Consider the following 27,169-nt stretch of genomic DNA (forward strand, 5'->3'; position numbering starts at 1 on the left):
CTCAAATAGTGCATAAAAATGTTACCCAAAGGAGTCAGAGCACTCTACTGCATTTGTGGGGTTGCACTGCCACCTGGTGCAGTCCTAAGTGATTACAGTCTCTGTCCAACACTGGGTTTGGCTTTTTTTTTGCTTAAAACACCTGCCAAAGGACTACAATGGGAAGATGCTGTTACAAATGCTGACAGTTGGGTTTGGTTATATAAATAGATATGAATATGTCAGCATACGGGTACAGGATCAAAAGCACTGAGGTAGGTCAGGGGGCATATGCCATGTCAGCTGAGTAATGTTACCAGACAAGGTACTTCTTCATCTGTCACAGCTGCAAAGTGGGCTGCCTGGGCTTCAGCTACCAGGACGGGAGTTACTATAGGTTACTGTCAGTTCACTGACCTGTAGCGCTTCAGTCTTTGCAGCTGGCTGTATTTACGTCGCCAGGTGACACAGACTTGGCAAAGGGGCCTGCGCTGCCGGGTGGGTGAGGCACCTGCAGCCTCCCGGGCGGGCATTCAGCTCAGCGAGGTACTTCTCTCCAGCCAGGCCTTCCTCACCAAGCAAAGCAATGTGGAGGAGCTCTGACTAACGCAGCTACAAGGAGAATCTTGTCCCAGAGATCAGGAGGTGACAACTAACGGCAAAAAGCTTGAAGAACAGTTCATTTTTCATCGCTTTCCAGGGCCTCGTCGTATTCACGCCCGTCTCTGAAAACAGAAGGCTGGAAACACTTAATGCCCCCAAAATCTGAGATTCTTGTGCCATCCATGACGATTACAACTCACTCCGGGGCCCCTTTGGGGTTAAAAAACTCGGTGACACACGTAAAAACCACGCGATTGAGGGCGAAGTCGCTGTTCAGCCACGGCCCCCGCGCGCTGAGGAGAACGCCTCCCTCCCCCCCACCGCCTCGCGGCGCCGGACTACACTTCCCATGGTGCCCCCGGGCCGCCCCGCCGCGCCATTGGCTGGGCCGGCCGGAAGGGGCGGTGTGGCGCGCCGCCGCTGGCCGGCGGCGGCGGCAGTGCGGGGCTGCGCGGAGCGCCCGTCCCAATGGCGGCGCTGAAGTACGCGGGGCTGGAGGACACGGACAGCGAGGAGGAGCTGCCGCCGGGCTGGGAGGAGCGCACCACCAAGGACGGCTGGGTTTACTACGCGAAGTAAGGGAGGGGGGCGAGCATGCCTGGAGCCCGCTGACCACCCGCCTCTTTGCCTTGGGGCAGCATCCGTGGAGCCGCCGCTGCTGCCCCCTCAGCGCGGGGGCGGGGGGTGGGGGGGCAGGAGCCACCATTTCCCGCCCTTTACCACAGGGGCGAGCTGCCGCCGTGGGGCGGCTGGGGCCGGAGCCGGGCGTGGTGGCGGGACCGGTCTCCGTCTGACTCGGTTTCCGCGTGCGGTGCCCCCCTGACTCGTGGGAGCGTCGAGTGTGGGCTGGGCCTCTCCCAGCGACAGCCTCCCTGTGCTGAGCCCCGCGGGTGTCCGCGGGCAGGGAGGTCTCTGCGGTGCTGACCGCCGCCGGGCAGAGCCTCCTGCCTCGCGTGGGAGTGGTGCTGGAGCAGCTCTGGACACTGCTGCGTGCAGGAGTGAGCTGTCACACAGCTGTTGCTGTGCAGTACGCTTCGTGGTCCTGTGGGTGATCTTTATACATATGGGCAGTTGAGCCTTACACAGTATTGTAGTTTTCTTAGTTTTCCTCCTTGTAGGAATAGGGAAGAAACAGGTACCGTGGAAGTTAAAAGTTATAAATGCTCTCCCTCAGCCCCTCGGTATACCACAGCATTGACAAGAGGTAAAAATTTGCATTTGTGGCACATGTGCATGTGCCACTCTAAAAATGTTTGCATCCTCACCCGTTACAAAAGGGGATGTGCTACAGGGCTAACTAACTTAGTGGAATATATATTTATATATTTTCTCCTCTCTTGTGGTTTCTGTAACCATGCTAATCTTGGAATCTGTTTCAGTCTGGTTAAAGCTGCAAGGTTTATTCCCTTCAACAAAAAAGGGGAAAAGTATAGTGCATTTTCACCTGTGGTGAGTTGACATCTTCCTCCCAAGTTCTGTTTTATAAACACTGGACGGAATGCTTTGGCTTATCCGCACTTGGTTTATAAACACTGTAAATTCTCGCTAGATGTTTGTTTTTCTTGGGTCAAGTTTCTGTATATTTCGTTTGACTTCAAAAGCCCTTTCAAAAAGGAATCACTTGGTGAAAGTAGCAAACCTACAAAACAATAAGGTAGTACTGAGAGTAGTTTTTACACAAACAATTAATTGAATAGTTCTGTTTTTTAACTGTTGTGAAACAGAACTAATTCCGTTTAATTTAATGACATGACGTTAATATATCTTTACCAGTTGAAAGTCTTGCCCAGTGTGTCTAGAAATATGTGACATGAAGAGTGTTACACTACTGCTACCTTTAACATAAGCTCTATATCTGTGATACCTCTGCATATTCTGGAAATTTGTTTTTAAACCTTATCAACAATATGAACTTTAAACTTAGCAGGAGTAGGGTTACTTTAGTCTAAGTCCTTTAAAGGCCTTTGTGATGAGTCAGGTATGAACACAGTCAGTTACCGAAGCTTGGTCGGCATGCATTTGTCAAGCAATGGTAATTTGGTTATGTATCTCGCATCAGACAGGAGTAACTCAGGATCTTGTATCTTTAGTGTATGAGTGTCCTGAAGTTCAAGTGCTACTGCAGGTCACACACATGTACTCATTTAGTCTCAGACCACCAGCTGTGATTCTTGTAATACAGTATGCTGTCACTGTGGGCTAATTGTGTGATTATTATAAGAAGGAAAAGTTGCTTATGTTGTGTGTAAATTGCTATTAGTACGAGAGCTGTAGTTTAGTGATTACCTGTGTATGTTATTCAATAATGCTGTCAGTCTTTATTTCGTACTTGGGCAGCTATCACTGCTCTCACTACTCTTTCAAGTAATCCCTGTCTGACTTTTAATATAAGAACTTGGTTATTATTTTAAAATATTTAATGAAAGATGAGATTTTTAATATCGAACCTGATTTCAGCACTTTGGGTATTTCAAGACTTTGTTTATGTGTACGTCACTTTGCTTATTATTAGTCTGTAGTGCAGAATACCTTATGGTAGAGTGTATTAATTCTGTTATAGTGATTTAAGTGAATAAAATCTCTGAATTAGAAGAAGAAATGTGATACTATTATCACCCATGTTAAATAAACAGTCTGCTAGTCAAGGCCTTTGGATAAACTTATCTGTCCAAAGCTGCAATTGCTTGTGTAGAAATCCGGTCTTACTTACCTTAGAGCTTGCAAATCAATATTATTAGACAAGAGTTTTAGAAAGGTGCTTTTGTTATTTGAAAACTTTCTAATATTATTTCTACTAGTTTCTGATAAATTATTTTCTTCCTTCTTTCTTCCTTTTTCCTACCAAGGATCATCATCTTTTTGACACATTTTCTGAGTCTGTTAATGTTATTGTTTAACGACTTTTGGGTTTTCTTTCTTCTCATCGTAAGCAACAAAACTTAGATTGGAAGTCAAACATTTTTTCAATTTTTGTAGACTCCTATGCTCTCTGGTTAGTTACTTTTCCTTCAGAACTGTGGCAATATGGAAGCCTGATAACTTCTAACAGCAGTTTTGACTTTTCTTAAATGAGGGATCAACATGTTTCTTTTTTTTTGTGGAACACAAGCCATTTTCTGAACCGTATTTAAAAAAAAAGTAGTTAAACTGTATTTACTGCATGAAAAAAAATTCTGGATTGCATCAGAGAAATTATTAGGCAATTTTTAAAAATCTTAAACTTTTCTTTTCATACAGTCACCTGGAAGAAAAAACACAGTGGGAACATCCTAAGTCTGGGAAGAGGAAACGTGTTGCAGGAGGTTTGTGTTAAGCTTTTGTAATGAACTGAAATTATGTTACAAACATCAGGTGGAGTTCGTGCAGGAACTAGATCTTGTTTTGATCTTCTAGTTGACTCTAATCACCTAGGCAAACTGAGCTTGCAAAATACAGCTGATTTCAGTGGGTTTTACCTATGTGATTGTGTCTGTGTAGAGTGATCACTTTGCAGTTTTATGGCTTTCTTGTATTGCTCCATAAAGCCAAATTCCAGGATAAAGGGATTGTTTTACTGTGGCTTGTAAAGCATATAGTCAAAGACTGGAATTCTCTGATTGGGTTCTGATATCCTGGTGTCCATGAGATAATATTTGTAGTTGGATTATATTCTTCAAAGAATATATTTGATCAAAGAATATCCCTGGCACAGAAGGAAGCATCATTAGTTTTCATTTTACTTGTTTTCCCTAAACCAATTGAATGTTTGTGCCAGAACAGAAGACAGCCAGTGTTGCAGGACACTTCCAAAGGTATATGACTTTTTAAGGACCTTGGATCAGTGCCATGAATTAGATCTTCCCAGAAGCTTCTATATGACGTACCCAGGGGTATTATACTTTGGCAAACCGATTTCTTTTGGCATTGGTAATGTGACTATAACTGATGGGAATGTTTTCAGTAGATTTTGAGCCAATTGAATTATAATTGAATACTTTTCAGCCAGGATTAGAAATACGGGGAATGCTATCTGTCAAGTACTTCCATAGGGTCTTTTATATAAGAATTTATTTTGTAAAGATTTGTCATTTTTGTTCTTTTATCTGTCCTTCCAACTTCGATTTAATGTATCACATACCAATTTGAGGGATCTTCCAACTTTTGCTATGTGTTACATGTAACTTTTCCTACATTTAGTTTAATGTTTTTGCAGTTTATTTTATCAGGGATAGATACTAAACTGTGCGCAATATAGACATGTGTATGTACTAGGAAGCATGGTTGCATTTTGCCAGTTTGTGCTATAACATGAAATAATCTTTATAAAGAATTTTTAGATTACACTTGATATGCTAGTCACTACAGTTGTACCAGATCTCCTGTACATTGTCCTCTTATTAGAGAGCAATTGCGTGTGGTTAGGGAAGCAATCCTTCTTTCAAGTTCGAATATTCAAGTGCAGCAGGTAGCTGCATTACCTACGGAAATAATGCAGAATTTTGCCATGTCTGTCTGAGAAATCACTCAAACTTCAAATCTGAGTGTACTCTAATGCCTGCAAAAAGATAATGTTTTATGTGTTTCCTAGGTCTGCCGTATGGATGGGAGCAGGAGACTGATGAAAATGGACAAGTCTATTTTGTAGAGTAAGTATGTGAAGTGTAGAATACGGACAAGTAGCACAACTGTATTTCATGTTGGGTAGCCTTTTTGAGTTATGATACTATGACACTATCAGCTGGAAAGACAAATTTATAAGTACAACTTCAGAATCCATATGCAGATATTACAGTTGTAGCAGTGTCTAAACACCCATTTGTGGTTTTCTGAATTCTTCCATGTGCACAGAAATACTAACGTGGGTGGCAGATTGAAGTGACTTGCATAGCCATATCTCAAAATGTGAGCTGACCCTCAGGCAGGGTAGGCTCATTTTGTTTTTATACCTTTATAGATAAACTCTGTACATATAACTTTAAAAACATATCCAGAACTTCATGGCTGATTGTTAACATTGCAGTAGTGCTTTAAACATACAAGATGAAAACAAAATTGCTGCAGCTCTGACTCACTTGCAATCTAAAGCACAGAAAGAAAAAAGGACAGAGTAGCAAAGATCTTTGGAAGGGTAAGGGAGAAGGAAGTTCATAGAAGCAGAAGGAGATTTCTGGGAACATTTCCTTTTGTATCTTTTCAATGGCAGGGTCAAAATTGGGTAGTTATCCTAAATTGACTTGGCAGAATGAAAAATATTCACAGGCCAAAATAGTAAGTGTAGCCTCTCTGTCCTATAATTAAGGGTTGAAGAACTGAAAGTTGTTGCTTAGTGTCTCTTTCTGATAACTGTCTGAAGAAAACTAAAACTCCATTTTAGAAAGGTGAGCCTGACCCAAATTGTGCCATTTGCTGAGTTGATGTGAAGCTATTTGTTTTCAGTTGTTTGAGAAAAAAGTACTGAGCTACATTTCTCATTGGGATATTGTTTCAAGGGAGTAGTGTAGGCTCCTTTTATAGAGCTCCTAAGAGAACATGATCTTCCCTAATATAATGAGGTTTTTCCTGTGACAAAATTCTGCTTTCTATGTCAGGGGTTCACATGAAGTTCAGAATGGCGTTGTGAAGTAAGTGAATACAATTAATAATGGACGCTGTCACAATTGGAAAAATGGTTGATAAAAAAAGTAATTACGATCATTTTAACAAAACTGAAAAAAAAAATTTGATTTCTGGGAATTTAAAAATCCACTGGAATTGTACACAACAGTGGTTGAAATACATTTAAAATCTAAATGCAGAGTACAGAAGGGTCAAAGCAGTTGAATTTTTGTGTTCTTTTGCAGCCACATAAACAAAAGGACTACCTACCTTGACCCAAGACTGGCCTTTACAGTTGAAGATAATCCAGTAAAACCGACTACTAGACAAAAATATGATGGAAACAGTACTGCAATGGAAATACTCCAGGGTCGTGACTTGAGTGGAAAAGTGGTTATAATCACGGGAGCAAATTCAGGAATAGGTAGGTTAACATTACACATAAGTTAAAATATGGCAACCTTTATCTTACAGGCTACTTTGACATCAGTTGTTGTTTAAATATCTGTGTGCTTTTGGTATTCAAACTTGGTTTGCATTATATCCATATAAAACCCCTAGTTAGAAAACTTTTTTCAAGTTTGTGTACTGCTTTTTAAAAAAATGTGGAGAATTTGGAGCGTGGAGAGCCACAGGAAAGACATCAAGTCTGAAACAATTTATTTTTGTCTAGAAAAATGTTGATGGAGGCATTTGACATTACGTAAGTATATAAAGGATGGCTGTGAAAGGGAAGGGAAGTTTCTCTTTATGGCCTTGGTGGCTAGGACAAGGAGTAAGGTTTGTATGGCTGCAGGGAAGGTCATATAAAGTATTCAGAAAAACTTTCTAATGGCAGCAAACAAACTCAGGTAAAGATTTTCGAAGGAGGCTGTGGAATCTTTATCTCTGAAGGTATTTTCAAGCCAACTTGATGATGAATTTATGTCAGAATGTCATACTCGATGCTCCTTTAGGGCAAAAAAAATGACCTTTTGAAATCCCTGTTAGTTGTATTTTCTAGCAGGTTCATAAATCCTTTTAGACACTCAGCTTGTTTAGGTATCTGTTACATAGTATTACTTCTATAGCCGGTGAGTATTTGAGAGATTCTAATTAGCTGCTGCTTTTGTTTCATTTTATAATGAAGCTTTGGTGCTTAGGGGCTTTGCCTTTCTTCTCAGAAGACAGAATTTCTTCTCCAACTTAATTTGCTAGGCTGTTTGAAGTTTCACTAAGCAACCTGCACAGGATGCATTTTTTTCTGTGGCTTAAATTTGTGGAGAAGCCACAAATACTACAAAACTGGTGTTAGATTTGAATTTTTTTGGTAAGAGAGGGGATCTACCTAAATCCTAGATGACTGTTAATCTTTTGTTCCCTTTTGTGGTTTGCATTTTTCTTTATGGTGGGATTACATCAATATTGAAAGAGTCCTTATTTGGTGTCTTTTTTTAGTGCAGAATCTTTACTTAAATGCATTTATGAGGACATCGGAAAACCTTGGAGATGTTCTGGAAAATGGGTTAATAGCAGGACTTATCACTCTGAATTCTCTTGGTCTTTACCTCTTAATTATTTAAGGGAGTATTATCCCACAGGAGTCAGATGAAGAATTTAGAGCTTTATTGTAGCTTGCAATTTAGGCATGAACAGCACATGTCCTGCAGTCATTACATGATATGCTACTACAGCTGGTATTGCAGTTAGGGCAGCAAGTGTTGTGCTTACCTGTCTCAATGAGGAATTTGTGTTTTCTAGTGAGGTTTACATTCCAGATTCTTAGTACAGCATGACTTTATATTGCATCGAGCAGTAGAATTTGCTTTGTATGCAACTGTGCAGTCTCAGAACATTTAAGAATTACCTGGGCTCAAATGATTTGCCTTCAGCAGGAGAAGAGCTACCATTCAGACTTGCTGAATGAGCTGAAAGTGTTTCATATATGGCAAAAGATTAATCCAAGATGTATGATGCTTTTGTCAAGACTTTTTTCTCCTGTTTCTCCCTTAGCTTATAAGCTGGATTGGTCATAAGTAAGCAAGCATATCCTTGCACCAGATCTTCTTTGCTTGTGGCATATATGTGCAGATACATATACACATACACATAGATGCTTTCTTGGTTTCTATTAGTAGGTGAGGGCAGGATATCACCCCTGGTCAGAAGGCACCAAGAAGAGTAGGAGCATTAGTGAAATAAGCCTTGGGCTTGTGCTGCTATATAAGGTTAGGACATAAGGAGTCCAAAAATATGAAGGTGATGTAGCAAATATGTGATTAAGGTGGTGGTATGGCCTAAATAACTCAAAACTCTTGCATACCATGTTGCATTTAATATTGCTATAGTACTAGGCTTTGTGTTCCAATTGCCATGGAGCATGGATTAAGGAGAAAGCAGTTCTAGGGTTTATGCTTCTTATGTAATCTAATTTTTTCCTAGCTCTAAGGGCTTCTGAGAGAGGATATACTCTGAGCTGGCCTTGTGCTGGTTATGACTTCTGATGGACCTGTCTGATGGAGAAAAGCAAGGTTCAAACTCCTTGGTGTTGTGTGAAGGGAATGCTCCCCCTTTGGGGTTGGCTGATAGTGTTCTTGTCCAATTAATTTGGACATAATTGGCAGAATTTGAAGTCTTCTTGAAACTCTGTGGTCTGAGTCTTTAAAATGTATCAGTCTTAGCTTAACTCTTAGCCATGCTTTGTGACTCTTGGCAAATTGCTTGCAACATGTCAGTGTCGTAATGGATTGCAATATAGAGATCACTGTGAGCTTTAGTATGTCTACACAATTCTTTGGGACTCCATGTGGAAATACTGATTAGCTAGCTGAAGCAGAGTCTTACCAGTTTTGGAGATTATTCCCTAGTTATTTTAGAATTTCAGTGCTGTGCTCTTCTTTGTGTTGTAGATACTCCTTTTAAACTCTCTGTGTATTTTGGAGCTGGTATTTCCCTCCCTGAGTATTTTGAGAAGTAAACAATTACTGTGTTTTCAGAACAGTAACATGCTTTCTTTAAGAGGTAAGTGTAAATATTTCCAAGGAAATATTGCTGTCCATTAAGTAGAAAGTGATTGAGAAAGAATGGATTACTTGTTGAGCATTTGTACTTAATAATGTAAGAAAAAAAATCACTCAGCCCTTTCATTGTTGTCAAAATCAGTTTCAATGGTATATCAATTTATGGTATCTGTACATTTGTTGAGAAATTTTTCATTTCAAGATGGGTAGGACAAAGATCAAGTTGGTAGACTGCAGTCTATCAAAATGCAGAAAAATGTGGATGCTTGGAAAATTGCTGGATGCTTGGAAAATGCTGTGAATCCCTTGAAGGATGAACATAGAAGTTATTTTTTTGTTCATCCATATACACCACTTTAAGATAGCAAAGTCAAAACCAGATAAACAAAGATGAGATTATATGTTAATTGACTTTATTTGTGAATCTAATACAGGGAATCCAAAGTAGCTTGCCAGGAACGTTTGTTTTGCCCCCCCTCCCAGTTGAAAAATCTCCTCATCCTCTGAAAAATAGAGATGCTTACTTAAGTACTGAGGGGAGTACTTTGGATGGCTTCAGCGATGGTAGAGTTTTAGTGGTATCGCACGTACTGGCTTCTCAAATATTACTTCGCTGCCATTAACTTCCCTTAATGTGTCTGTGAAATGGGGAGACTGTCTGCGCTGTGGTTGTTCTTTTCATTACTGATTAGGAACATGGACTGTAAGAATTTCCTATGTTACATACCCTCTTTCTTAACTTAGTCCTTAAAATTGCTGCAAAAAGTGTGTGGGGGGGGAAAAAATTACTGAAAAAAATTAGATTTATAAACACTTCATTAATTTTCGTTAGCAACTTGGAAAAGGTTAATGAATTATTCTGTTCTTACAATATAAAAAGATCATAGCAGATCAAGAGTTATTAGTAAAATGTTTTCTTATTTTTTTTACTTTGGAAACTTTTTCTTCTGGCAGTGCAGTCCAAATATTCTTCGGATTTTTTTTTCATCTATTTTTTAAGCTCAATCAGAATTTTAGTCTAAGTATCACATTAGAAGTTGAGGTAACTTTTGGTCATAGTAAAGCTGGTGTAGTAAAAAGAACTAAGACTGACTTACTGAACAGTTTAGTCTTGTTGCGTCAGTCCTTCTGGTTTTAAAAACTTACTGTTCTATGTACGTTTAAACATGAGTAGTGTAAATTGTCAGTTTGTTCTCTTAAAGTCAGTAAGACTTATTCTACTGTGAGGAATTAAAGATACCATGCAATTTTGTGTGTGCATTGTTCTTTTTTTTTTTTTTTTTTTGTTTTAAAGGTCTCAACATTAATTAGGTTACAGAGAAAATACTTCCCTAGCATGCTTCTTGTATAATATAGAATAAAGTCATACTTTCTAATTTTTCCACTAGAGGGCTGTGTTGCTCTTTGAAAATACTAAACAAAAGAGCCCTAGTGCTTTTTCCTGTTTGTGGTAAATGCTCCTGTAATTTTGTTGTTTGTGTTCTTAATTGGGTCTAGAATCCGAAATTTTAAAAAGCATGTCAGCTGTTCATCTAGGTTTAATTTTATAAAAAGATGTGATATTTTCAACTGCATCTCTAAGGAATCTCCTCAAATTAAACAATTTTTTTTAAAAGAATATTACTTTGTTTTAATATCAGGGGCACAGTTGTGTAGCTAATGTGATTTTTTTCTATGACTTGTACAAATACTGCTATCTGTTTTTAAGATTCATATAGCTATATGACCTTGAAACTACATGTTCTGTTTTCTGTATCGGGTGCAGTTGCATCTAACCTATTGTGACTGCTAGAGTATGCATGAGTAGCGAAATGTAAGTAGTATTGCAGTATGTTATGGAAGGGCAAAATGTGTACGTTCTGTGCAGTAAGGCAGATTCCACAAAGTAGGGTTTTTCTTAACGCTTTTCCAGGATTTCATCACAAAACTGTATTGATAATCACAACCAAACCATTGCTCGAACTGCAATTCTAATTTTTCTGCTATATGAAGGTCAAAAGAAATCTGTTAATTGCTTTTGTAAGGGATGCCCAGAACAAGCACAAATTATCTCAAGCAAATGAAAACCACTTTTGGCTTTGAGCAGCTTAATTTTTTTCAAATACTGAAGAAAATCCAAAAGCTTTAGTCATAATGTGGCTTCCTATATTGCTTTTCTTGATTATGTTTTACCAGAGTGAAGCATGTAATTTTATAATTGTGGAAATGTTTTAGATTATTTCTTCAAAATAATTGTTGGTTAATGTTTGATTAAATGGAATTATCTTTTTTTTCTGACACTTTTATTGCTATGCAATGAAGAGACCTAAGCCAGGAGAAAAGTTATATGTTAGGTACTTTTAATCAGTACTTAAAAGAAAAGTCACTGCTCCGGTGAGCTTTTGGTCTGCATATACTGCTGGTGTGAGAAGTTATCGTATTTCTTTTATTTCTTGTACAGAACTTCAGTATTAGCAACTTTTGTCATACCGATGCAAAAGGTTGGGAAACATGCTTATAAGTTATTGCAATTAAACATCTGCTTAATGATTTAAAAAGTTGTTTTAAATAACTGGCCCTTTAATTTATAAATGATAAACAGAAGTTTTTCCTTTTTATTCCTTTCTCTCATAGCTTTTTTTTCTTCTGATAACTATGGGCGTATTATGTTTTAAGTGTGGAGAGCTAGCTTGACATAGTAACCATAATAAAAAATGGTTATTGCAAAACTTGTGCAAGTTACATTGTAGCATATCACTTAGGCTTTTAAACTCTAAAAGTCTGATTAAGTTACAGCTAAAAATGATTAGTAAATTTTAGCAGAAGATGACGTGTTTTATTAAAACATGTTTTTACAAACAAAGGAAATGCAAAGCAACCTACTTTTTTTTCTCTTAACTACTAAAATACAGTTAGCAGCTATATTCCTTCATTCTTTCTTTTTAAATTGATTTATGCTACACCCGTGGCTGATTTGCATCCCCTTAAACAAATGCAGCCAATACTTGAGGATCAGGTATATGAAAACAGGGGAAGAGACTTAGCGCTAAAACTCTGCTTTGAGCTCAACTATCAGAATAGAGCCTATGCAGCTTTTGAAATGCATTGTATATTTAATGAGCTGTATTCCCAGCATCAAATGTCATAGTTAATTGCAGTGAGGTTTTGTATATATACACAAACATAACTAACATTGTGAAACTGTAGAAGGTAACATTTTGACAATGGGTAACTTGATAATTTACTTAGTATTAATCATCATGGTAACATGTAGATGATTAGATTTTGTTCACACATGGTGGTGCTTTTGTGATAAATACAAATTAGGTAGCTCTGCAATTTATCATGTGCCTTTCACTGTATCACCTGCACTTAATTCAGAAGTGTCTCTCATATGGGATGTTCTTTGAACACTTTACATCTGTGAGCAATGTAGAATGGCTACCCCTCTTAAAAATACTAGAAACTTTTCTGTCTCTCTTACTGGAAAAAACCAATGAAGTTTCAATAGTCTGGGATGTGGGATTAACTGTGTTAATTCTGGGACCAATAGCATCTAAGATCTGATACTCTCAGTGGAAATAGAACTTTAAACTATTGGAAAGCTAGGAATCTCTCTTTTCAGTAAGCATACAGTGCTTACATTAATTCAGGATCCCAAGGTATTTTGCTGTCATCATTTTATTGTATTAAAAAAAAAGACGTTTTTTCTGGTAGCTTTTTACTTTTTTCTCAAAATAATATAAAAAATAAATAGACCTGTACATAAACGATACAAAACACATGGCCAGACTGCTGTGCTGTGACTGTGTGCTTTTGTACTTCACACTGGCAGAAGCTAATGAAAGTTTGTTTTATTGGGGGAGTGACATATTGCATAGCTTCAGAATTTCTGAGTTCCTGATTTCTGAGCTATTGTTTCTGTATGTCGTGTAGTAGTGTTTGAGCATTTCCTGTATTAGTATTGTTCTGAATCTTTCTTGTAGTTAAAAACCAGAATCTACCTTCATAGCCTTGATAGAGGTAGGTGTGGTTAACCTTTGTTGCATTTCTTGTGCCAATTGAGTAATAGCTAATCAAGTAATGGCTATTTAAGCTGCTACCCATAAGAGAAGCAAAATTAAACTTTTAAAACTTCTCTAAATTTCTCGTGAAGATCATTTAAGGTCTTTAATAGGTGCTGGCTAGCGTTCACCACTATGCCCTAAATCTATTGGCAATGGAGAGCTATGAAAAGTATGATGAAAAAGAACACTTCTTAAGAAATAAAAAATTGACTGCTCTGTACCTGCAGAGAAGAGAATTTTGTGAATATGGGGAACTATTCTACTTGCAGAAGTTACTGAGATTATTTGTGGGTGACATAGCGTTTTTACTGAAGCTGGCTTTATTGGCCTTCACAAAGAAGATAACATTTGCTGAATCCTAATTAGACCAGTGAATGGTCTCATTTAAATCGAACTCAGATCATATGGGAGGAATAAAACAGACCCTTACAAATACCATTGAGGACTCTCATTTTAATAGTATTAGTCTGACTGTCTTAAATATGTTCATTGTCTTTCACTGTATTGCATGGAGTTTGGTGGTCTAAGCCCACAGATGTTTGTCTGAATCTGTCAGTAAGGAATTATTCAGCTCTATTTTTGAGCTAGATTGCAAATTTTCCTTTAAAAATGTGCACGTTTTTCTTTAAAAGCACAAAGTTTATTTTCTAATTTCTCTTGTCTGTTTCCAGATGAAATAGTATTTAAAGGTTATACAACTGGAAGGACTTCTACAAAGGATCTGTTCAAGATAGTCCTCTGTTTCAGATTCACTTCATGATTTCTTGTATGGTTTTGGAATTTTTCTTATGCTGTAACGCCTGAATTTTGTCAGCCCTGAAAAAAATCAGTCAGTTTTTGTTAGATAGTTTGTTTTGGAAAAACCAATCTTTAAGAGAAAATATATCTGCCTGGTTTTGGTCTGTATTGTTATTTTTCTCAATTCTATTCATACGTTAACTTTTCTCAAAGATTTCTAAGTGTAAACTTCTTTTTTGTATATTTTATTATGATGAATAAACAGCAAGGTGTTTGCTTTACAGTAATTGTCTATTATTTGCATCCTTTTTTCTTATGAGAGCAGAAAAAAGGGATGCGACATGAGGGAGCAAGCTTGTGACAATGCCTTCTGAATGGTCTTTTCCCCAATTTAGTGAAGAGAATTTGTTGTCTAAGTCAAAATTATTTTTCATAAATGCATGAATTCCTGTGGATTAGTAAGTTGAAACTTCTGCCTGCTTTTATCAAGAAGAATTTCTGTATGTAATTCTGTTGTAGCGTGATGGTGCAGAGAGAAGGGAAATACAGGGATTTTGCTAAGGAGATGCATCTTACGTTCTCACTACACCAGCATAACTTGCGGTGAACGAACTATTACAGCCTTTGCACAGTTGTATGTTTTCATGCTGGAAGTGTTTCACGTGTGGAGAACTCAAGTGGATATTATTCATGGAGATTTGGATTCAAAGCTTATTGTGAGGCAGACAGAAAGATCAGCAATATATAACCTTGGATTATTTTTCTTGGCCAAGTCCTAGCTGTCCCTGAGATTGTTTTCATGGGATACTTTTGTATTTATTGGGCTTTTAAAAGCATGGAAGAGTTATTCCTTGATGTATGTTTTAATTTTTTTGTGAATTCTAGGCTCCATGTATCACGTGTTTCACTATTATAAGCACCACAGTATGTTAACAGAAAGCACGGCTGGCCTGGGTGCAGCCAGTGTGTGTATGCTTTGCCCTGGTAGAATAGAATAACCTCTCATGAGAAAAATAAGTTACCTAATAAAAACGTCGTTTTGCAGATGTAACTTTTACAGCAGGGTCTTCTGCCAACACAGCTGTGTTGTTTAGGGTCTGTTTTCTTGCCATCTTTCGCCAGCAAAACAGTGGCAATGAAGGTTTGGTGTTAAGCCCTTTTAAAATGTGGTTGGGTGACGAAGGTGAGGGGAAAAAATAATCATCCTTCAGCCTAGTACAGTTTGGTATTGTATATACAGCTATGTATTTTAGTTTCATGTTGTTACTCTGGCTTCAACAGACTTATTCATTCTCCTGAGGAAAAACTGCTTGCTTAATGAAGAATTAATGGGAAAAATTAGAAGCTGACTTTTTAATGTCCTGTGATCCATGTGCTGTGGACCAAACTTAGTATGGATTATCTTAAACCACATGAGTAGCCCTACCATAAAAATGTTGATGTCTGTATAGAAGTTTTGTTGTTTGCTTCTTTCTTAAACATGCCTTAAAAAACAAACTTACGCTTCACTGATTTTTTTTTTCAGGTATTTTCTTTGTGGAAGTCCAAAACTTTGTAGGAGGCATGAAGTTTATTGTACCAGTGTTTTTGGGGAGTGGGAGTACAGTGCTTTTCCAGGAGAGCCTGGATCTTGCAGGAAGTGTATTTTTGGCCAGAGTATATTATCTGGGTAATTGATGTAGAAAAGCACAGTTTATGGAGGGCAACATGCCTGTGGGGTGGAACTTTTAACTCATTCTGTTGCAGGATGTTAGTAGCTGTCAGTCAGGGATTAGTACTGATGTTTTTGAACCATTAAAAAACTACTAAAAGTTATTATTTTCAAACTTTGAATAATGTTAATACAAAAGGGTTCTCTTTAATTTACAGTGCTGTATTCTGAAAATTTGTGATAGGTCATAGCGGTTGAGTTTTCCATGAGTACCATCACTCTGTTTTAACTCTGGCTTAATATTGTACAATACTAATATCGCTCTGCTTTACGTAAGGCTCCAACTGTCTACTTGTTACATATTGTAAATATTAAAAGGTCCTCTTGGACTTCTGTAACTTACTTTTCTTACTGAGTAAGCTGAAAATGGTGTCAGATGTTCATACTGCTTTTTCATGTCCGTTTTGATGAATCTATTTATTACTTCTATAATGAGTAGTACACATGGTTGGTTAGCCAAGTTATTGAACTTCATCAACCTTGGCTGAAATTCACAATGCATGTGAAACTTGTTGTAACATGTAAGAAATTACATCTGGGCTAAAAGGTTCAATAATGATTACTACTTGGAATGGAATGTTTTCACAAAGGATGGGATTGAGCTATATGCCTGTGTTGTACTTTCTGGTACTCCTTTTACAGGCGGATAACGTATTTGTAGAACAGGAGCCTTCATATGTGGTACTTTCTTTCTTGTCTGTTACCTAAGAGTTAAAAAGACTTTTCAGTGGGCCGCAAGATAACTTGATTGTTTTTCTGTCTTTTGAAATATTTAATTTCACAAAGTTTTTTTCTCATTATTTTATGCATATTGCATAGTCCAGAGATGAAAAGACCTTTTGCGTGATTCAGTCATGTCTGTAACACAGAACTTACTCCCTGCATCATCTTGTGTCTTCATGTTTTGAAAGCTAACTGTGTGGCAAGAGTTGTTTGAATAGTTTCAGCTGTACATTTGTATTTTTTTGGAATGCTTGGTAGATGGTGGGGACAGAGTAGGTTGATAAGTGTATACTGTTTTCTAATTACAGTATCTTCTGAGACATCTAGTGACTTTTCAACTGTCAACTCTAGTTACAGCCTAAAGATGTACATTAACGGACATGATATTTGTGGCTTACCAGCAGAAAATTTCTTGGTGACTATACCTATGCTAAGCAGTAGGGTCACAAGAAGAAAGGATTTCAGTATCTTGTGTCCGTTTCAAACTGCTCATGCTTGACTGTGTCGAGGATTTATAAGGTTTTGAAACTCAAGTCTGAAACAGTAAATCCCTACCAAGAAGGAAGTGAAAGGAGCTTGGGAAGATAAAGATCGAAATCCTGACCTGATTAACAGGAGTCTTGCTACTGACTTCAGAATTAGTTAGGCTGGAGTTTTGCCTGAATTATAGAATAGGAATAGTACTGTGAGAAAGAGATTGATCTTCTAATCATCCTAAAGTCTATGATATGCAAACGTTTCTAAAAGACGGTGTGTGACTTAAGAAAATAAATACATCAAATGTCACACTCCTTTAATAATTCTCAAGGGAAGACCATCAAAAACAAAAGTAGTTTTGTCTTCTGTGATGTTTTTTTTAATTGATGATATTTGCAGTTCTTAGTTCTGTTATTGACCACGCACACAGTCTTATGCCTTCCTGTTGGTTTTTATTTTTCTTCTGCGAGTGAAAGATTTTTTTGTTTTGTTTTTTCTCCTTTTTCCATTTCTTCTATAGGCTTTTCTTTTTAATATGTGAGATCTTTGTAGCCTTCTGTTCAGCTAACCTTAGTTTTTTCGTTTCTGTAACATCTAGCTGGTTTTGATTTCTTGCTGTACTTTTACATGGTGGCTTTTAGTGCTTTAGCTGTTGTGTCAGAAAGCTCCCTACAAACCAGCTGTCTTCAAATCTAAATAGTTTTGTAGTAATACGCTGTACGTTTCCTTTCCTTCATTTAAGTATAGTTACCTTGGTCACTGTTTCTAAGTTCCTATTCTTAGTGTCTCCTTTATACTAAAAAACTATTGAAGTTAGGTTTCCTGGTTGTTGTCATACTTTCTTGATAGTAATAATATCTGTGTGAACAAGGAACTGTCACAGTTCAGTCTTGGATGTATTTATTTAAATCTTTTGCATGCGCTGTGACTTGAAGTTTAGAAAAATGAGTGTTGCTTAGAAATTTTTCATTTTTTCCAGGTTACCTTATCTTTGTAGAAGGTATGTTTGTTGCCTTCTCATGATTTATTCTTTATCCAAGTAGCTTTATCAGCACGGTCTCTAATTAGGTTTCCTTTATTTTTGTATCTAAACTCAAGTTCATAAAACTTATGGGGCATTTTCCTCTCATGATGGTTAGTCAAAAAGCTGCCTTTGTGCAAAAGTTCACTGTTTAAAAGTTTGTGAGGAGGATCTGTAGTTGTCCTCTAACACAACCAATTTGAAGAAAAGAATATTATCTTGGGTATTCAGAGATCCATGAACTGAGAGAGGTTCTGGTTATGTTCCTCTTCTGCCAGTGGTAAGCATGAGCAGCATTTCTTGCTTCTATACATTTGTATGTTATGGACATTAACTATGCTACTTAAGATTTTGAGAAATGGGTGATTAGTCTTGTTTTACATATGGAGCAACATATGCCTGCAGTAACTGACCTAAGTTTACAGATTATGTCCATGTCCATATTCCAATTTAAAGTGGGAGTTGAATTGTTCTGTCACAGGATAAAAAGTATACTCCTCTGAAAGCTATTCTAATTCTTTAGCAGAAGGAGTAATTAAGATATATTAAGAGTAGAAAATATGGCAACTAGAAATGTGTAAATAAGGCTTTTCCAAAAAGTGCTTTATTTGTTTGGGTCTGTGTCCAGCTGCGAGCAGTTACTGAGGGGTATAAATCTTATTCTTGTTGAAGGATTTTTAACTCTGAAGGTAAATTTGGACTATTTTGTGCCTTACTAAGAAGGCAATGAAGAGTAGATAAAAATGTGCATGACCTACTTGGCAGCACACTTCTGGCATCCTGAGTGAATGAAGATTGTGATCTGTGAGAAGGTATCTTACTGTATCTGTTTCTGAATCTAATCTGTGGTCAAAGGAGTAGAGACCTAGACTTCCTGATTCTGTTCTTTGTATCTGGTACTTTAAACAGTTGCCTCTTGCAAAACAAAAATTACATATCTAGAATGTAAGGCAGAGATATGCTTCATAATGGTGTATGATGTAATTTGATGAATAAATATCACTTACTAGACTGGATGCACACAAACTAAGATTTGGTCATTTTGCTGGGGAACTTGTCATGGGCAAGGCAAACTGAATATGAGATCAGGAATCGTACGGCCTGATTTCTGTGTGATCTTGAGTGAACTATTCAACACTAGATTCTGACTATCAGTAGAAGTAATGCTTTTTACCTAATTCACAGTAATTGTGACTCAAGATTTTGGAGTACAATATTGTCACAAAACCGGTAGGTTTTAGAAAAGGTTTAGTATGCTTGTTCACCTATAGTTTTTCCTATTTTACAGATGTAAAGTTTTGTAGGCATATATATTTCTGGATTTAACATCCCCTTCCCCAAACTGGCAAGGTCTAACTTCTTGGAAGATGAAAAAAATTGGTATAGAACATGCAGCTGTAATCGGTCATTTGCTTAGGAAGATTTTGTCATTGAGCTGTTGGGTGGGTTGCTGGTATTCCAGCTGTTAGCAGGTAGACCTTAAATGTCATCTAAAAAAATATACATTAGTTTTGGTGTGAGAAGATGCATGGTATGTTTTCTTGCCCCTCTTGAAAGTGCAGTAAAGAGGGTCTTTGATTTTTTTTTTTTTTTTTGCCCATGGCCTTACATTATAATTTAATGACTTCTGATTCTTGCTTGTTTTCCATTCTTCTTGCTTTTGTGTACAGACACTTTTTGTTAATACTGTTCTTATTCTTCATCTTTTGTTTCAGAACTCCATCTCCTGCCCTACTTTGTATGTCGGAACCACATGATGGATCATTTGAGTTACATAACAGCTTCCCATCTCCCTCTTTCCTTCGTAGTTTAAAGTACGCCCAAAAGGTTTGCCAGTTTTGAACCTTGGGAGGTTGGTATCCATCCTGAATACCATCTAATCCAGAAAAACTAGAATTTAAGGAGGTAACCCAGGACTGTATAAATTCCCAAACTTCCACGTCTTGTTATCTTGCCCTTTGGTAGCTGTCTCTCATCTGCTGTTTTTATTTGCTTGCACTAGAAAGAACAATGAACTACACCTTCCCCATATTCAGTTCTTTTTCACAGGATCCTGAAATGACTCTTGTATTAAATCTTCCTCTGCTGCTTAACTAAACAAATTGTCTTATCTCATGTTGCCCAAAGGCAAAGGTGGGTAGTGACTGCCAGAAATCAAGTAGCATTGTTTTAATTTTCGGTCTGCTCATCTATTCCTTTCCCCCAAGACACAAACTGTGAGCTCTTTAGAACAGGACCTAGCTGTGTATGTTTGATTCTCTAAGATATCTTTTTTTGTAACCTAAATTGTGAGTTCTTTAGGACAGAACCTTGTTTTATTATTTATCTGTAAAATGTCTAGTATACATTTTAAAATCTTTCACTGTTTGTGTAACTGATACAAATAAATATCAAGTTTGTTTTAAGAAAAAATTTGGTCCAATTTATGTTGTAGTACTTTCTTGGTATCTTTGCATAACACTGAGTATTTCTCATGAAATAACTTGCAGATTAAAACTTGGAGGATCTAGCACTTTAGCTGACTGCACAGTATGTCTTTTAATTATTCTGCCTTGGATGAAGTGTTCCTCTTTATTAAATTTACTTCTTTTATTAACATTGCACTGTTGTACTTGCCAAAAGGAGATTCAAAACATGCAACTAATTTTTTTGTTATGTTTAATTAGGGCTCAGCTCAGCAGTATAGAAACCTATGATACCGTTAGCTTACAGAAGAACAGAAGTGTACTTTAAAAGAAACTAGACAACTTCTGGCTTTTTTTCTCCATTTTTGCTTTGGTGGGAAAAGCTGTTGTGTTGCCTAAAGCTACTGCTGATGCAAAGAGCAGCTTTAGAAAGGAGATTTTGCCAACCGCAATTCTCAGAACTTGGAACTTTTTTTTTAAATATCTGATTAAAAAAAAAAGCCTAAGAGACAGTCAAAGATGAATTTTAAATTCGCTGGGCTTTTTTCCGGTCACTTGAGTAAGCTTGTCTAAGAAGGTGTGTTTAAAAATAGCAACAATAAGGGGGGGGAAAAGCCCCAAAGTTTTGAGGATGAGTTGAAAAAAAAAATATGCCCCTCGAAACAGCTTTCAAAACCTAGTTGATACTGAATATCCGATCAGACTTTTTTTAAATGCAGTTATGAATGCTCTTACGCTGGCACTTTTCCAGAACACAAACCCTTCAAGGGTGTGTAGATGAGCTAGAAACTGGAGTCTCTTTATTGTTGGCCTTTGATACTTGCTACTGATGTTAGGTAAATCTGTAATGATATTTTTTTGTGTGTGTGTGACTGTTGTAAGTTTTGTTGCCACTGCTTCTCTTTAGCTTGCCTTAGCTTTGCTATAAAATAGCGATAAAGCTACAGTAGCATGCACAAAAGTGTTGTTATTTATTTGCTTAATAACGTATTCAAGTAATGGTACTTATAAATAGACTGGCTTTATTTAAATAAAAAAACTGGTCACTTATCCCATAGTGACTAAACATTCAGAAATGATTACTTACTGGGAAATAGTGTGCCTTAAGTGTTATGTCAAATTTGACCACTCAGGTCTGATCTAGATTTCATTGAGATGCTGGTTTGATGTTGACTTACATTGCGGGCAGATTTATTGTTTTCTGCTACTCTAGATTTCAGTTAAATGTTTACTTTGGAAGTGTTTATTTTGCAATCAAAATAGAAGTAGTGTATTAATGTAACTGTACTCTAACAAAATATTTTTTTATCCCTTATGAATATAAACATATGTAATTCTGAATAGAGTAATTTAGGTTTTTAACTAAAACTAGGAATATGAGTCACACTAAAATGAGTTCTGGTCATTTTGAGACAAAGTTGCTAGCTCAGGTTTCTTTTAAAATGTGTACAACTCTTTGTTTGACTTGACTTGGTAATAAGACACGTAGATGCGCTTTTAGGTGGAAAGGTTATTTTTGTCTAGAAAATGTGAAGTTGTGTGCCGAGTTGCTGTGTATTCAGATGCCTATCTTCCCCTGTGATATGTTGTCTGTTACAAAGGAAAAAATTATATGCAAACAGAAAAATAAACTCTCTAATAAATTCTCTTTAAGCATTATATTATAAAGCCAAATGCTAAATTCTGATTTTTTTTTTTAAATACAATAATTGATTTGTGTTAGGAAAACTGGCTGACTTGCAAGAAGCCACACTGTCATTTTTAAAGACAATCAAAAGAAAACATGGATTTATTCTATGCTTGAAGAAACACTGAGAATAAAAAGTTCAGAGAGAGTAATCTTCAGTTGCAGATGTGGTGCTAAGATATGCCTAGTTGTGTTAATTTCTGCAAATGATTTTAGTATTGGTAAAATACCACTCTGATAATGTCCATTTGACTGATACAATACACTTTAAAAAAATATTCGGGAAAAATTTGTTTGGGATTTGGTAGGAGCATGATCCTATCACTTAATAATAAAGGAAGGCAAGATGAAACATGAAGCCTGAGACTTTTCCCCCCTCTTAAAGGAGTGTATATTGTTTAAACAGAGCTTTGGGATTAGTTGAAGTGGAAGATGCATGTCTGAATCCTTTTGACTGGGATTTTTGGTCGCTGATGTACATCTAATGCAAGGAGTAGATATGAAAGATAAACGTGGGATTTTGCTGAAAATTCAGTTCTTTTCTCCGATTCTCCTTCTCTTCCCTTCACTCTAATCCCTGGCCACTGTTTATCTATTCAGGCACCTAATAGGACCTGTTTGTATTTACATAACCTAGCAACTGAAAAGAAAATCTTGATTGGGATGATCTGTGCAGTTTAGTATTAAATTTCAGTTTTGATTTTGTCTCCCCCTATGTTTTAATGAAGCTTCTTTAAGAATATCTAACCTATTTCAAAACAACAGTTTTTCAGGGTAGTCGTCTCCATGTATATTTTAGGGGCGGACATTTAATGGTTGGTGGGAATTGCCTTTACACAACTAAAACAAGGTCTTATCATGGGACATGTTAAGGATCTTGGCTTTGTATTTAGTATGCTGCATCTCACAATAGGGTTCATTCCAGACTGGAACGGTTGGCTGTTATTGCAATATTTATATTGGATAGTAGCACCTCCACAACATAAAGGATAGGAAATGTGGGTTTGAATCTGCTGCTAGACTGTGCCTTTGGATAGCTGAGATAATTATCAATGTCTAAGTTTTAACAGAGCTGAAAGGACTGAAGTCCAAGCTTTGTTCATGTCTTGTGTAATTGCATTTTAAAGTGAGTTGGTGGGCATCTTTGGACAGTACAACTAGAGTAGATACCAGATCTGACTGCAACTTTGTGGCTTTTATCACAGAATATTTGTAATGTATGTGCCTGACATAGTCACTGTTCCATATTTTTGTTTGCTTGCAGCATCTTCAGTTACGAATTTAGCTTTCTTTGCTTCAAATGATGCATTTTAAATTTTTTACAAGAACAATGAGTGACAGATCTTTATAATCCCATCAATTTAAGGATGCTTTTCCATATTTGTTTAGTGTTGTGCTCCCTTCAGATGAAACAAAATATTTTGAGTTGTCAGTGACAATGGCAATGCACTTATTGTTAAGAATAACTTTGCCTTGCCCAGAACAGTATGTCGCAAAGAAGCGTAATGTGTAACGAGTGCATATTTAAGTTGGTTAGATGAAAAACAGAACCAATGCATTAGTCATCCTATTTCGTTTTCATTGGCTTTTTCTGTGGTTCATGGCTCCAAGAAAAACACGTTTGTCCAATTTACACACAAAGGGAGAGGCAGGATATATCTTTCATATAACATCAAACTTTTCAATGAAAAATATCAGTATGTGCCACTACCATGTGCATGCAAACACACAGGAACAAATGCAGCATTAGTATTTCATGCAAATTGCTCTTTTTAAATTTAATCTCTTAAAAATATCTTAGTGCTTTATTTGCTTGAAAACTTGCATTTGGAGCAACTTGAATAACGCGTCTCCAAGATTTTTATCCTAAATATCCATATTGAAGCAGAGGGATTGTGGCCAAGCAATCCTGATAGAGGATGCATAGTGCTTTTTGGGCTCTGAAAAGTATGAGTTTGTTAATGATGTGATGTTTTGCATATGGCTGCCATCACTCCATGTGGAAGATCTCTTGCATGTTGTACCCTTAAACCACCAGCACAGGCAACGACAATCTTAGCTGCAAAAGATTCTTCCCTAAATCACACATCATTGTTGCAATATTTCAACCTGAAAAGGAGCTAGTGTAACTCCAAATTCTTCATCACTTTATCTTTAGCACATTTGAATCTGCTTCACTCCTTTTCTGAGGAAGTGTTGAATAAGATCTGATTCACTGTCACTGGGATTTGGGTCTTCCAAGTTGAAATAAATCTAGTGATGTCTAGGAGACAAGTCTCTCTTCCATTTATATGTAGTTCTCTTGGGTCCCAAAAATCAAAAACCACCTAGTCTGTTTGCTGAGATGCAGCAGTTGGGATGAGAGTCTATTTTGGATTATAAAGATGATTTGTTGCAAGTTCTTGAGTGCTTAACCTTTTCACAACTCTCCTCTATAGTAAAACTGGACTTCAGTTGCATTTTATGTAGATTACATGTTGCATTTGGAAAAAAAAGTATTTGTATTGTGTCAGGGTTCTGCTCTTAAGGTTTTTCTCATTTTCTTCCTTTTTAGCTACAGCTCACGTTTACCCTTGATCCAGGAAAAATGTACAGTTTTGTTTTCAAAGCAAAAAGGGTTTGAAGGGAGTTAACGTCTTCTACCTGGAAGAATATTTTTGTGATACTTTTACTACTTCTGCATTAAAAATAAATTAAAATCAAGTATGATTTGGATGATGATCAGATGTTGCAGATGAACTTTCTCATGGTTGAGTTAAATGCAAACTCCTGAACTAGTGGCTCTACTGCCCTTAAGTGAGAGGCCAGAAAGTATTTTTTCATTTACATTTAGCGCCAAGAATGTTTTAGTTGAAGGTTTCGTATTTTCTGGACTGCAGAATTAATTTAAAAAGCTGTTGCTTTTACTTGATGAAGGTTATATAAAATTATTGATCCTTCCCAAGAAGAACCCAACTGTATAAATAAAAAACTTCCTATTCATTGGAAGTTGGATTTTTACTTACAATATCATAATACCATATATGGAAAAGAAATTGCTCTTCCAGCTACTAGTTTATCAAGGAATGATTTTGTACGAGTCTCTTACCCATTTTATATTAAAAGAAAATAGAAATATTTCTAAAAAAATCCAGACATAGTCTGAAAATTAACTCGCTTCACTCTGCAAATGGGGCATCTGTCTATTTATAAGAACCCAATAGATGTTTGCTGCAATTCAGAAAGCAACATGAAAGTTTGAGAACAATGTGGTGGGGGGAAAAGAAAAACCTGAACACAGCTGTAAAAGTAATACACACTTTTAGTGATATAATACGTTCGTGCTTACAAAATCCGAGTTGGTTTCTGCTGTTATACAGTCCATAAGTAATCCATCAGTGTATGCAAGGCCAGAAATATGTAACACAAGTAGGCTAATGCTTTTCAATTCCAATTCCACAGAACTTTTGTTCACTTACTTGATCTTACTATGTTTACTGTAATGGAAGGGAAGAAGGTTTTCTTCTGGACTCCCTTTTAGTTTACATTCAAACTGCCTGTGACATAGGGCTCAAGGAAGGCTTGACTCATGACAGCTTTAAATCATTACTTAAGCACATGTGAAGATGTTTTAGAGTCTCAGGGCCTTCAGAGCTCTTCTATCGGTGGAGAGAAAAGAAGAAATGATTTTGAAGAAACTAAATGCAAACAAACGCTGTAGGGCTTTAAATTGAGGACTAAGCTGTTGCAAAGAAAGATAGCATCACTGCTTTCCAAATGTGTTGTAAATGAGAGAACCGAGGTATCCTGGAGTGTTTGGGAGAAGCTGAAGAAAACTTGCCATGCTCTGAAATGTTTTTGAATTTCTTCTTGTGTATTCAAACTTTCTTATATTTGGAATAAAGGAATGGTTTAAAATACGTAAATGCCTGATGCACATTCTTTACAAAATGTCCCCCAATGATAATGGACTATATGCTGTCTACTTTATTTAAACAAGAAATTGCTGAATTACTTTTCTAGTCAGTGAATCCCTTTCTCTGTTTTATAGAGGAGGTTGTACCGTTTGACAGAGCCATATACTGATCTGGTGTATGTTGACGCAATGTAGTTGGCATTAATTGAGCGATGCTAACTGCTCATTAATTGAGACTGTTAGCTGAAAATCTGTCCCAAAATTCACTGATAGTAGTTGACTGCAGACAGGCAAGAACGTGAGAGTATTAACTTGAACAATCGTCACAGAAGATGAAGAATAAAATTGAGTGCTAAGTCTGAGTCTTTATGAAAAGCATGCTGTAAGTAAAGGGCTGAAGGATTTTAAATGTCTGTAGCCAATCCCGTGCACTTGTAGCTGTCTTGTTAGTTCTGCTACCAGTCCTTTAGGTTAGCTGCTGATGTAGAGAGCTGTGCCATAATGTTTATCCTCATGTATGTCTTAAACAGGATTGTTACTTTTGAGTGTCAGATTAGAGCTCATTCAGCTAAAGCAACAGCAGCAAGAGGAGTCGGTCTCAGGACAGTCTTATCTCTGGAGATTTCCAGGGCAATCACTTAAATTTTATCTTAGTTTTATAAAACATTTGCTCAACATTGAGTATTTAAATATACTATGACTGGTTTTCCACAGTGTACATTATTTAAGCATGTTGTTGTTCTGTCAAATTTGGGGGAAGTATCTATCTTATTGTTTGTAACTGGCTGTCCTTGATGCTCAAGTGTATTATCCTATGCTGTTTTTTCTAATGTGGTTGTTCCTACTTTTATAAAAACACAACTAGTATATAATGTGTGATTTTTCTATAAGAAGATATTGAAGTTTTGCAGCTTTTTTTGAGTTGCCTACTTTGAAATCTGAAAACCGAAGCACAGAGTTTCCTTCAGCTGTGTACACCCTTTGCCAGCCATTGCAGCTAGGCAGAATGTAAACGGCAATAGTTCTTGTCGGCAGTAGGCTGTGCTATCTGTTCTATCTGGGTTAAATAGCTCTGCAGCTGCAATACCCCGGCACTGTGGTACAGGGGAGATTCACCACTGGAGGATATGATTTGTTTCCTGGAAAAGATACTAGTATCATTGCCGTTAATGTTCCTACATTGTGAAAGGGCTGTGTCACTGTAAGAGAGCACATTGGTAGCTGCCGTCTTAGATTAAGCGAAGTTTTAAAGAAATGTTTGGTTCTTTTGAAGTCCACAGAATTGCTTTTGTGGGTGGAATTAAGGTTGTT

The 27,169-nt window shown here is 37.0% G+C and overlaps 1 protein-coding gene across 9 annotated transcripts in view; it reads left to right on the top strand.

The window, feature by feature from the left end:
* Window positions 1-994: 994 nt before the first annotated feature.
* Window positions 995-27,169, top strand: part of WWOX (WW domain containing oxidoreductase) — a 532,897-nt gene continuing 506,722 nt past the window's right edge. For 8 of the 9 annotated variants that reach the window (XM_075161454.1, XM_075161459.1, XM_075161456.1 and 5 more), the window contains exons 1-4: window positions 1,000-1,157; window positions 3,820-3,884; window positions 5,150-5,207; window positions 6,402-6,580. In XM_075161454.1, coding sequence (XP_075017555.1) covers window positions 1,051-1,157; window positions 3,820-3,884; window positions 5,150-5,207; window positions 6,402-6,580 — 409 coding nt within the window. In that variant the 5' untranslated portion in view covers window positions 1,000-1,050. Of the gene's footprint in view, window positions 1,158-3,819; window positions 3,885-5,149; window positions 5,208-6,401; window positions 6,581-27,169 lie in introns of all 9 variants that reach the window. The other variant, XM_075161455.1, reaches the window with a different exon arrangement.

The sequence above is a fragment of the Calonectris borealis genome, chromosome 12 (assembly GCF_964195595.1).
Source record: "Calonectris borealis chromosome 12, bCalBor7.hap1.2, whole genome shotgun sequence".
In the NCBI taxonomy this organism is placed as follows: Eukaryota; Metazoa; Chordata; class Aves; order Procellariiformes; family Procellariidae; genus Calonectris; species Calonectris borealis.